This window comes from Parasteatoda tepidariorum, chromosome 10 (genome assembly GCF_982258835.1).
Source record: "Parasteatoda tepidariorum strain Cologne lab strain chromosome 10, Ptep-v5.0, whole genome shotgun sequence".
Classification (NCBI taxonomy): Eukaryota; Metazoa; Arthropoda; class Arachnida; order Araneae; family Theridiidae; genus Parasteatoda; species Parasteatoda tepidariorum.
In genome coordinates this window covers 323775-336227 of record NC_141764.1, presented here as the reverse complement: position 1 = coordinate 336227, position 12453 = coordinate 323775, and the positions used below count along the sequence as shown (strand labels likewise).

The following is a 12453-nucleotide window of genomic DNA, read 5'->3' as shown; positions in this document are numbered from 1 at the left end:
GTTCAGTTTCATGCCCTAAAAACATGATAACATTTAATTTAAACTCAATTAGGAATTAATTAGGCTGGCCTTCTCCACTACTATAAATAAGTCACAAGGTCAGACTTTAGAGAAAATCAGTTTAGTATTGACTAAACAAGTTTTTAGTCATGGACAACTTTATGTTGGCCTGTCAAGAGTTAAGTCATTTGACAGCCTTTCAGTAATTGCTCCAAGATGCCAAATCTATAATTGTGTTTTCAAAGAAATTCTAAATGCTTAGTGTTAATTTCTTACAGCTTTGCAGAAAAAAAATGTTTTTTGGAAACTTCTATTGGCAGTAGGCAAGGGGAACTGCCGAAATCAAAACTCCCCGGGGGTTGGCGACTGTTAGCGAGCAGGGGGCGGAGCCTCCTAATATATATATATATAAATCGTGTTCTTTTTTTAATTGTACGTTACATTATTGTCCCTATTATTTTCAATACTTCCTAAATTACCCCGAATTCATTTATTCACAATTGTGAATTAATTTTCATTTACACGTTAAATTAAAATTCTATAAACTGAATTCAAACAATATTTCGATTTAAAAAGAAACTTACTTATCAGTAAGTTAAACGATAATTGAATTATTATTATTATTTTTTTGATGGTATTTATGTTTTGAAATCCTAAATTAAGTGATGAGTGATAGCAAACTGTCATCACTTTTCCGTCTTCAGCATCTTTTATTATCAAAATATAAAATCAGCAGACTCATAGAATGAAATGTGTTTCATAGACACGTTTGCTTTTAACATTTCTGATGAATGTACAACACGCGCCGTATTTTAATAGTTTATAAAATTCTATTCTTAGCTATTTTTTTTTTTAATGTTTAAAAGATAGACTGACAATTATTTCCTTTTATTTTCAAGTAAAATAATTTATAAGATATAGAAATACATTACTTTAAAAAAATAATATCTTAAATTTATTTATCAAACATGAAAATCCTAGTTGCAATAAAACCAGCAATTTTAATTGAAATGACTAATAGGACTCTAAATTTTATTCAAGGTATATTAACAAAATACTTTTAATCAAAATGTTTCAATATTTTATGAATCTTGAAACAAATGACTTAAATTAGCAATAACTTCAGTAGAAATTGGAATTTTAACAAATGAGTCTTTAGAATGTCAAAGTTGACCCTGTAGTTGCATTACTGCTGTCTGTAGAGTGGCCCGCCTAGTACTTTTTTTTATACAAGTTTAACATCTACTAATTATTAAAAGATCACTTTTTTTTAAAATTTCAATGTACTCCCTGAACATTTTTCAATACGCGTTCGTAATTTTCAAGTTTAATAATTGTAACTTAAGCCATGACGGGGATAATGATTGTCCAATAGCGAGAGTTATAAAAGAAAAAATATATGTTTTTTTAACAATCAAAAAGAATTAAAATTCTAAACTTTATTTTTATTATTTTTCTTTTGGAATAACATTATGTAAATCATTTGCTCTTTGTAAGACTATTAATAATGCATAAATAGAACTGTCGACTCGTCAAAGTAAAGATAAACATTGTCTAAATATATTATGACTTTCAGCAAATCTTATCTAGTTTGAAGCGGTTTTATTGAGCCATTTGAAGACACATTAACAGACATTCATAAACTTGATAGAAGAATTTAAGAGCATCGAAATAATATTCTAACAAGCACATGAAAACTTTAAACAATAGTAAATAATTGTGTTGCTTAAATTTTTTGTGTAATTTCAAAACTGTTTTTTTTTTTTTTTTTTTTTTTTTTTTTTTTTTTTTTTAAATATAGAAGGATAGGTTTACCAACCCTAGTAAATTTTTCTCATTCATCATCGTTTTCCTCCCTTAAAAGTCGATAAAAAAATACGAACTTTGTTGAAAAAATATACAATTATTAATATAATTAATAATCTATATAATGTAACTATAATTATTAATCTTAACGAAATGAACGGATACAGATATGAGAAATAAGAAACTGTACTTGAACAAAAAATACATGTAATTAAGAATACAAAATGTGCCACATAATAAGAAATAAAAAAGATGAGAAGTAGTTTTACTTGTTAATTGCATAAAACAATAACTTCATATAACATAACAATTCAAACTCTAAGACTTTCTAATTTTTGGAAGTTAAGAAAAATGCTATTTATATCTGGCATCATGTAATCAATTTATTGTGTTTTAATTATATTTTTATGATACTTTTGACACGCGAGCTTATAAAATGAAAATTATGATATATATATATATATATATATATATATATAGAGAGAGAGAGAGAGAGAGAAATGTATATAAAGAGAAAAATGAAGAAAATTAATAAGTTTTACTTACTGAGCATAAGCTGCAAGTATATAGAACTCATAAAATAAGTTAAAAATATAGAGAAAACACTGAAAATAATAAAGATTATATTAAAAGAGAAGAAAAAAAATTATTAAAATAGAATATTTTGAAAAAATATTTTTTTAAAAATTATTTAAAGAAACATGTATATTAAAAAGTAGGAAAACAATATAATGGAAAGATATAATATCTTCATTAGCTCACACAATTATATCCGCATAAAAGAGTGCTTTCTAATATCGTATCAATATAGCCGAAGCTAAAGGTATCAATTCAATAGTGTGAGGAGCGTTTAATGTTTTATTTCGTATATATTTTTTACTTAATGTGTTCTATTTTCGTTTTAATTTTTCTGAGAGCTCCTCAAACTATATAACTCTTCTAGCTTTTTAATATATATATATGTATTCACATTTTTTCCCCACGAATTTTCAGTTCTCAATCTTTATAGTTTTATCCTTTAAATAAAAATATCATAAGATTTATACAAAAATTACTACCCATCGGTTATTAATACTGTAAAGCTGTCAACAAGTAGATCAACGGCTGGTTCTGGCTACTGATAATACTCATACGGGCATCAAGTATGAAAATATAATATACAAAGCAATAGCGATATTATTGTAAATGTTGCTTCATTTTATTTGGGTCACAAAAGTATTGACGCCAATGTTGAAGAAAAGAAAAAAAAAACTGATATTTTTTTGACAATAAAATGTGCTCTCATTAGTCATAGGTGTTGATTTTTGTGTGGGTATTAACCCGTAAAAACAGTAATGAAAAAGAAAAGAAAAAAAACTGGATTTACCTGAATAACTTTTGATTTAATGATCGGAACTTTACGTTCTAGGACTCTAATCTTAATGGTTGGAGGGGGCAACCTCAAATATGCTAATTAATTCGCCCATACGATATTTTCAGCTACAAAATCAGACGCAGAAACCTATTCATTTAAGATACAATCTTTTCGGAGGGTTTCTTATAGTCAGCCAATCCATAACACTATGAAACATTTTTTGAACTCATATAGAAAAGTAGTTTTAATGCGGGATTTTTGTAACTTCCTAAAAAATGCTCCAAAAATATTGGCACAATATATATATTTATTATAATAGAATACAATGTACCAAGGAAAAAAAACTCTCGTTTCAGTCGTTCAATTATTGACATTATTATATTATTTAGACGTTAATTATTTTTCTAAAATTGAATAGTGTACTCTTTTAATATTTCTGATTTCCAACTAAAAACCAGAAATATATGATTTTTTTTCCTTCAAAAAACTAAGATTACTCTTGAGTTTTAGCTCAAATTTCAAAACTGGGTTTAAAATTATCAAGATTTTTAGATTAGTTTGACGCAGTAAAAAATTTGTTAGAGTTAAAAAATTTTTTAAATACGGTTTTAATGCATATAGACAATGAAACCTCGACATTAAGAGCTCGAAAAGAGACGCTAAGTATTTCGCAATGTCGAAAATTGAACACTTTGCTAATATATTTTTTTAACAATTCATTCAAACTAATTGCTCTACCGATATTTTAAAAGTTGCATAACTTGTATTTATTTAAAGAAACACAAACTTCAAAATGATGTCAATTTATTTGCTTATTCATTGGATTTTATTTTTTCGTTTCGTCATTTCCCTTTTCTGATACATCTTCAATAAAACCTCTTTTTTTCTTCTTATTTCCAAATATACTTAAGCATCATTGTTCTTCATAACTACTTCCTCATAATTTACCATTTTTTGGGGGGGTTCATTGAGATAGCAAGGTCTTTCTTATCTTGCGAGAAAGTATCTTCATCTATGCACTCACGTTGCATGCATGCTTCTTTAAAAAATATGATTCAATCGAATTCAATCAATCTCAAATCTGATTCAGTCAATCTGATTGAAAAATCGATGATTCAGGCAAATCGATTGATTCTGTACCGATACTCTTTCTTATCAGGGTAATCAAAATATATTCATAAAATTGTACAAGAAAAAAAAAAGTTTTAAGAATTGGAATTGAAGAAAGCTTTTAAATCCTTCAGAATTTAGGGTAAAAGATATGAAAATGAAAAATATTTAATTAAATCAAGGGTTGCCGTAAAATGCATTTGGTTGAAATAGGTTTTTCTCTATTAGCAAAACAGCAAACCGTAAGAATTATAATAAATTAGCCTAACTTAAGCAATAATAAAAAGTAGTACAACAAGATAGATTAGAAAAGCAGACGACGCTTTTGGAACTGTTACGAAATTGTTAGTAGGCTCCTCTACAGTGACTCCAGGGGTCTGTCCAGACATTTTGTGAAGGTCCGTTTTTCGTGAAAAAATTACTCACATTCTTTCAACCAGGGTCCGCTTTTGTGAATTTGTGCAAATAGGGTCCGTTATTGCAAAAAAAACTTTTTCAAGGAGTTTTTAAATTGTAAAGATATACAAGATTATGCTCAACACTGTAAAATTATAATTAAAAAAATTAAATTTTAAAAAATAAACAACAATTGTTGCTTCTAAATTAGAGATGCAACATACTAATATTTAGTATTTAGCCTATACTGCTGAACGTAGAATATTAATTTCGGACGAATAATGGAAGAATCGTCTGCCGAAGACAAAACTTAATTCGTTTACATCCATCTTTCTTGTTTTCTGCCCTGGAAAGGGTTTATTCGATTAACAAAATAATAATAAAGATTAACAAATTTGTGAAGGGTCCGATTAAAAGAAAAATCATTTTGTGAAGGGTCCGTTTTTAAGTTAAAATATTTTGCGAAGGGTCCGTTTTTATGAAAAGATATTTTGTGAAGGGTCCGTTAACGGACCCAAATTTCTTCTAAACTGACCCCTGGACTCTAATTCTGGGGTTCTAGATTGATTCAGGCCGAGTATATGTGTAGAAAATCCAGGTGGATCGTAGAATGGCCCACCCTGTGGCGCCAAACTAGGTTTCTGGAAGATATTTCGGCGAGATATGTTGTTGTTGTAATTTAAGTTTTTTTTATTATATTAAAAATATTTTAATAAATTTGTAATAATTTAAATTGTTTTTCTTATAATAAAAAAACAACGTTGATCCATGTAATAATCACCAACTTGGCGAGATTTCAAAAAATTGCCATGGGGGGGGGGCTGTTCTAGGATTTTACCGAAAATCCAATGCGGAAAAGTCTAAAACATAGTTTTTAATGAAAAATGTTTAGCAATCGTTACGGATAAAAAAGTGAAAAGGTTTGAATTCTATAATTGTCAAAAGAATTTTTTCTGCATAATTAGTTCTAATTAGTCCATGAAACATCGTCAGAACGAATGGAATTTTTTTTTTTGGTTAGAAATGCTGAAAAAAGTTTCCTGATATTTAAATAAATGTCACTTTTTAATGAACTGAACCTTCAATTCAACATTCGACACAATACACGTTTGCAAAAATTTGATTATTTTTTTAAATCTCTTCACTTTTTCGTAAGACTATTAAATAACTATCAACCATTCATAAAACTATTAGCCATCTATTAAACTATTGCAAATTTCATTAAATTAAATCATTATCTTCTAAGGTAAAAAAAAAAAAAAAGTGCAATATCATATTTACTGCTTCTCTCACCTACAAGGGTTGGGCAAAATAATGGAAACACTTTTATATTAATAGATTATTTCATATTTCTCAGGAAATACTTATATATATATATATATATATATATATATATATATATATATATATATATATATATATATATATATATATATATAAAATGTATGTGTATATATTAATGGCAATTACTGCCCTTAATAACCAAACAACAAGTTACAAATTTATTGTACACTTTTTGGGCATGAAGTGCTGAAAAACATTATTTTCCGTTTGTAATTTTTTGTCGGTCCCTCAAACCTCCAAGAGTTTTTAATTTCACTGATAAGTATGAAAAATCGCATAATGTAAAGATTTAAAAATTTATAAAATGTTTCTTTAAATATTTTTTGAGAAAGATTAAAAAATGTGTTAGTATGGTAGTCCAGCCCCCGTACCTTCTGTCAGTAAGTAAATAAAAATATATAATTATTGCTTAACAAGAAAAATTGAGCTCCGAAGATGATCATTGAGTTTTCAAGGATATATTATTTATCTAAAATAATTGCCAAAAACGAATGTGTAAACAAAAAACAGAGTGTCCTCGGAAAGAAAAGGTGATGACAAGATTTCTGCGCCAAATCTAATTAAACCTTTTTTTCTTTTTTTTCAAAATAGGGTGACACCATCACTTTCTCGGAATGCAATAACACTTTAATGATTTGTACTTCAAATGAACAAAAAACACTTTAAAAAAAAAAACAACCTAATGCGCGTGCACGAGCAAGATCAAAATTATTACATATCCTGAATATGTACTTTATTTACGTCGCACTAGAGCTGCTATTGGAGACGATCTGGAAAACATCCCGGAGGATGATCCGAAGACACGCCATCACAATTTTTTCATAACCACTTCCTCAATTTAGACATAGATCTAAAGGGGAAGGACATTTTTTCCAGATCCGATTCTCTAACCACTGAACATGTACTGGACAGCAAAATTGTGACTAAATATAGCAGATGGAGATTAAGAAATTGTGTGCCCAACCAGTCGCCACTTTTTTCGTCAAAAATGCACCTCTTTTGCCGTTTATTGTTATTTTTTTAAATAAATATGGAATTATTATGAATATTTAACGAAATTATAAAAATTACTTTATTTCCACGCTTGTATCTGAATATGTTTCTTCATTTTCGAAATGAATCTTATTATTCTTAAAATAATTTAAAATAATCATAAATATGGAATTATTATGCATAATTTATAATATTATGAAACAACTTTATTTCAACCTTGTTTCTTAACATTTTACTACATTATTGAAATTTAATTCTAAAATGAGAAATTCTTCAAAAGTTATGCTCTACATTATTAAATATAAACCATGTGTTTTTAATTGTGCCGAATATTCAATTTTTTTAAAAGTGTCCACGTGTTTTAAAAAGTGTCTATTGTTAAAATTGCTACAACTGGCTAGCACCAATATATCTTAATTTTGCCCTATAATATTAATGAAATGTAATGAATGCTTGTGTGGTCGGCTCAATAAATAATCTGGCTCTTTGCCAGGCTAATTGGAAAGGTTATCAACATTTTCTATTTTGACTGATATTTTCAGTGGTCTTCCTCTCCATGTAGCGCAAATGCGGATTAGCTCCATCAAAAAGTCCTACACGAAGGCAAATTTCTCCCACTACTCGATCCAGGAGTTCCCTTGTCTTCTGGATTGGTTTCAAAATTATAAGGCTACGGAGTTGAACATTAGTAGTCGTAAACCCATAAAATTGGGTTGGCTGTTTAACGACGGTTATAAAGAAATAAAATAAAATTGGGGAGTCTACCGCCGGCTGTAGACTCCCCGTCTAGTAAATGGTGACGGATGCATGTTAAATCTGTCGAGTCGCAAAGTCCTCCATGAATTCGGATTCCGCATCCGGCTTGCATCGACCACAGTGCTGACGTTAAATATCCTCAGTGGTAGATGGATCATGAGTTAGAGTCCCCTTGCCGTCTGGCTAACCGTGGGAGGTTCTCGCGGTCTTAATTCGTTTAAATTCTTCAAGAAATGCTCAAAGGATTATTTTATAACTTTAGAGGTGTTTAGTTCGTGCGATTTTTCATGATTAGCAATAAGATTTAAAGCTTTCAGATGCTTAGAAGACCTACAATAAATTCTGAAATAAGACAAGCATTTTTGAGCACCCTATGCCAGAAAATCAATCGAAAGACTTGGAGAGAGACATGAGACAAAATTAAATTGCAAATTATAATTCCTTTAACAATAATCGTCCGGAAAGTAAACTTTGACTTAGCAGAGAAAGAAAACATGTCAAAGAAAACATACTTATGTGGGGTATGTTATACCGATTTCACTTTTAATAAATCTTGTCTAATAGTATAAGATGAAATTTGTATATAACCGTTTATCGTTTTGAATTTTCTTTGAAGCAATACAAAAACTACTTATAAAAATTGCTTGAAACTTTTTTAAATTTTCAAGATATTCAAACAAAGCTCATTAGTTGCTATATACGATTCCCTGCAAAATTATGAGAAAACTTTTTTTTTAATTTTTTCGGTGCATAAGCAGTATAAAAAAACTAGCTTCAATACTTGTATCTTGCGCAGTTTTTTAACGCATTTTTTTAAAATTTCAAATCAACCATTTTGTAATTAATCTTAAATTTTTCCAAAAATTTAAGATTAATTAAAAAAAACAAAATTACATTCGCGTCATTCGTGTGATATCTTCCGTTTTAATACTAATAACGGGAATATTTTGTCTAAACATCCTTCTTGGCTCAGTTTATCTTTACACGTATTTAAATTTGAAGCTGAACGCTCGTATTGTTAACTACACCATAAATAAAATATTTTATTTCTTACATGTTCAATTTTTAATGAATATAATTAAAAGATTTTCTCGTTCAGTCTCTCACCAGTGGACAAAAAGTTAGAGTTTTAAATTACACCCGAAATATGTAACGCATGGAAAATTTATTAGAAATTTTAGTTTTACAGTTAAACCCCGTTACAATGAACATGGTTTATAGTGAACTCCCGGATATAATGAACGAAATGTTCGCTCCCATGGCCTTGCTATTCACATATAATATTATTTTTTTTTTGTGGATATAATGAACCAAAAGAAGAGAGAAAATTCGGATACTATGAACTTTTTTCTGTCTTCAACTGATTTTTTTCTTCATTTTTTGGTAACTTTGAAATTTCTACGTAAAATACATATACCGATTTTTAAGACCATCTATTAAATGGAAAGTAGCCATAAGCATTTTTTTTTTCTTCTTATCTGCTTTTTTTTATCTCAATTTTCCATTCCTCAAAAAAGGCCATTCCTAAATTTTTTGTACGCAAGACGAAGAGTAATATAAAATAAAAGTTTTTTTAAATTAAAATTTTAATAAGTAATTTTATCGGTCATTTATTTAAATAATGTGTAATAAAAAAAGAGTAGTTCGGAAAAATCAGTTAAAATTATTTGTAGTGCGGATATAGTGAAATCCCGGGTATTATTTTTACTCAGTTTAATACCGATTTTTTTTTTATCGCAGCGAAATATCCTCAAAATCTTGCTTATTTACTGTTAAGGAATGTTTAAATTCTTGAGATTATATTTTTAAAATACTTACCACACGTTTGTTCCCCCTATAGGTTTTCCAAGGAACTAATGCTGTTGGTCGGAACAACAATGATGGCATTGTCCATGGCGTCCATCCCACTATGCAATGCCTTATGGGCCTTGGCCATTGTCCTGGCAGTTATGGGATTTTTTATGGGTACAATCGACACGGTGGCCAATGTAACAATGATCTGCATGTACGGAAAAGATGTCTCCCCTTTCCTACAGGTCAGTGTTTTCAATATATATATATATATATATATATATATATATATATATATATATATATATATATATATATATATATATATATATCTATTATTTTCAATCATGCTTATAGAAAAAAAAGATCACGATCGCCACAAAACAAGAACTCAGTAACAAATCTCGTCTTCAAGTTTTGCATACTATGTCAAAACTTTTTGAGACCAAATTAAAGCATTATCTTAAAAGATCTTAAATCCTATTCCTTTTTTTTTTTTTTTTTAGTATTTTTATCATCCATCTTCCTTTCCATAATTTACCAAATTTTGTTTCATTGAAACATAAATCCCCTAATGTGTATACTTTTTTTTTTGTTTACATTTTAGATAAGGTTTCTGAATGTACTTATCAAGAGTTGTCTTTACGGAATAATATTCGTTTAATAAATGGTGTTTTATTTCAGTTACAATTCAAAATGAAATAGACTTATCACTTTTTTTTTTTTTAAATTTCTTTGACTTATAAAAATTTATTTTAATAGTTGCTATATTATATTCTAATTAAATTTCGATTGAAATAGTGCCTTTTTATATATGATAACATTTGTTTGACATAATATAATTTTAGCTTTGCAGTTACTAATTTCAATTCTAAATAAAGTTTTACCGAAATAAGCTTAGCAATTTTTTATACTTACGATAAAATTCGTTTGACCTATGTAATTTTATTTTAAACAATTAATTGAGGTATCCGACAAGTTTCGACAACTTTTTTTTTAAAATATTAATGTAAAATTTTAAAAAACTAGTTTATATGTTTCATTATGTGTATATAAAACTAGCAGAAAAATTATTATTAATTTATTTTTTGTTAAAAGCCATTTTTATGTAAGAAATAATTTTTCCCCCTGTTATATTAAACACTATAAAAAAAATATTGCCCAAAATAAAAAATCCTTCGAAGATTTAATTTAGAAGACTATCAACTATGTTTTGAACTATCATCTTAAAAGCAATTGCATATACTCCTGAGTTAGGGATCTGTATAGTTAAAAAAGCATATTTTTAAGAATTTCCGCACTTGTCTTTGCGAAAAAACATGCATAAAAAGAAAATTCTACTTTTGTCTGTTATTCAAAACACATGCGTGCTACAATCATAAACACTCATAAAAAATGGTAGATAGTTATTTTAAAAACAGTATGAGATATAAAAGGGGGTGTAAAATGTGAAGGGAAAAAAAACTGATTTCGAGAGAACGCATTTATAGGATTTAAATCAATAGTCTATCCAACAGTTATCACCGAGCACAAAAACTGCTATAACTTTTCGAATAATTAGGGTACAAGCAAAAGTAAAGTATTAATGGAAAGCTACGACTGCAGGCATTTTAAATTTATAATAAACCCAATTCCTAAAATTTTGTCCAAAATCATGTTTTCGCACTTGTCAGATACCTTAACTTATTATAAGTTGTTAGTTATGAGTACTGAGTTATCATTGTAAAGATTCTCAGAGGTAGCTTGAACCCCTTTAAGCTTCAGATCCATAATAAAGGTGGCTGGTGCGCAATGAAGGCGTCAATGTGGTCTTCGCCGCCGTGCACTGCAACGATCGGTTGCGGGAATCCCTTAATTCGCTAATAAATATTGTTTGAAATAAATAAATTATATATTAGATATTGTGGAAGTCGTCATTAACATTCACAGTAACACACACATATATGTATGTGCTAATTTGTCATATAATTTTAATATAATAGTTCTAAATGCATTTCGATTGAAATCTAGGCTTTGCACTTTTTTTATGGAGTCGGTGCCTTTCTCAGCCCCATGATAGCTCAACCTTTTCTGCTGAATGAAGACTGTTCACCATTTATTTCAAATGACACCGAACCTCTGTTTCCGGAAGATGAGAATGAAGTTCTGCCAGCATCGACACTGGAGGAGGCCAGGAACATGACAGAAATCGATTATGCCTTCATTATTATGGCTCTCACAATGGTAATCATCTTTCTTATACTAATAATGATGGTGATTTATAACTGATCGTCTAGGTAAATTTTCTATTCTGGACACTGCTTGAAAAGCGTGTTTAGGAAAATGTAAATAACTCTAAATACGCGTGTAAGAAAATGAACATGGTGCGAAACGCGCGTTTAAGAAAAAGGACATAGGTCGAAATGCCTGTTTAGGAAAATGGACATAGATCGAAATACGTGTCTAATAAAATGGACATAGCTCGAAATGCCTGTTTAGGAAAATGGACATAGCTCGAAATGAATCTTTAAGAAAATGGACATAGCTCGAAATGAGTGTTTAAAGAAATGGACACAGCTTGAAATGAGTGCTTTAAAAATGGACATAACTCGAAATGAGTGTTTAAGAAAATGGATATAGCTGGAAATACGTGTTTAAGAAAATGGACATAGCTGGAAATATGTGTTCAAGAAATGAATAAATTTCTATTGGATGAATTTCGTTGCTGGTAGGTTTTTGCAGTTTAAGTAGGGTTTGACACAATTGCCTATTACTCGGATGCCTGACACCGTCTGTATGAGAAAAAAATTACAAGAACTCAAATTGATTGACAAATATAATGAATCAAAATAATCATCATATATTTTTAAAAAAAACTAAAAATAATATAATAAATATATTGGGTCATCAATTAAGTTCCCACC

General features: G+C 28.8%; 1 protein-coding gene across 2 annotated transcripts in view; it reads left to right on the top strand.

Moving 5' to 3' along the window:
- The window catches only part of LOC107440853 (solute carrier family 60 member 1), a 37965-nt gene that overhangs the window by 7458 nt on the left and 18054 nt on the right, over window positions 1-12453 (top strand). For both annotated transcript variants that reach the window (XM_043047832.3, XM_043047831.3), the window contains exons 2-3: window positions 9600-9795; window positions 11561-11773. In XM_043047832.3, coding sequence (XP_042903766.2) covers window positions 9600-9795; window positions 11561-11773 — 409 coding nt within the window. The remainder of the gene's footprint in view (window positions 1-9599; window positions 9796-11560; window positions 11774-12453) is intronic.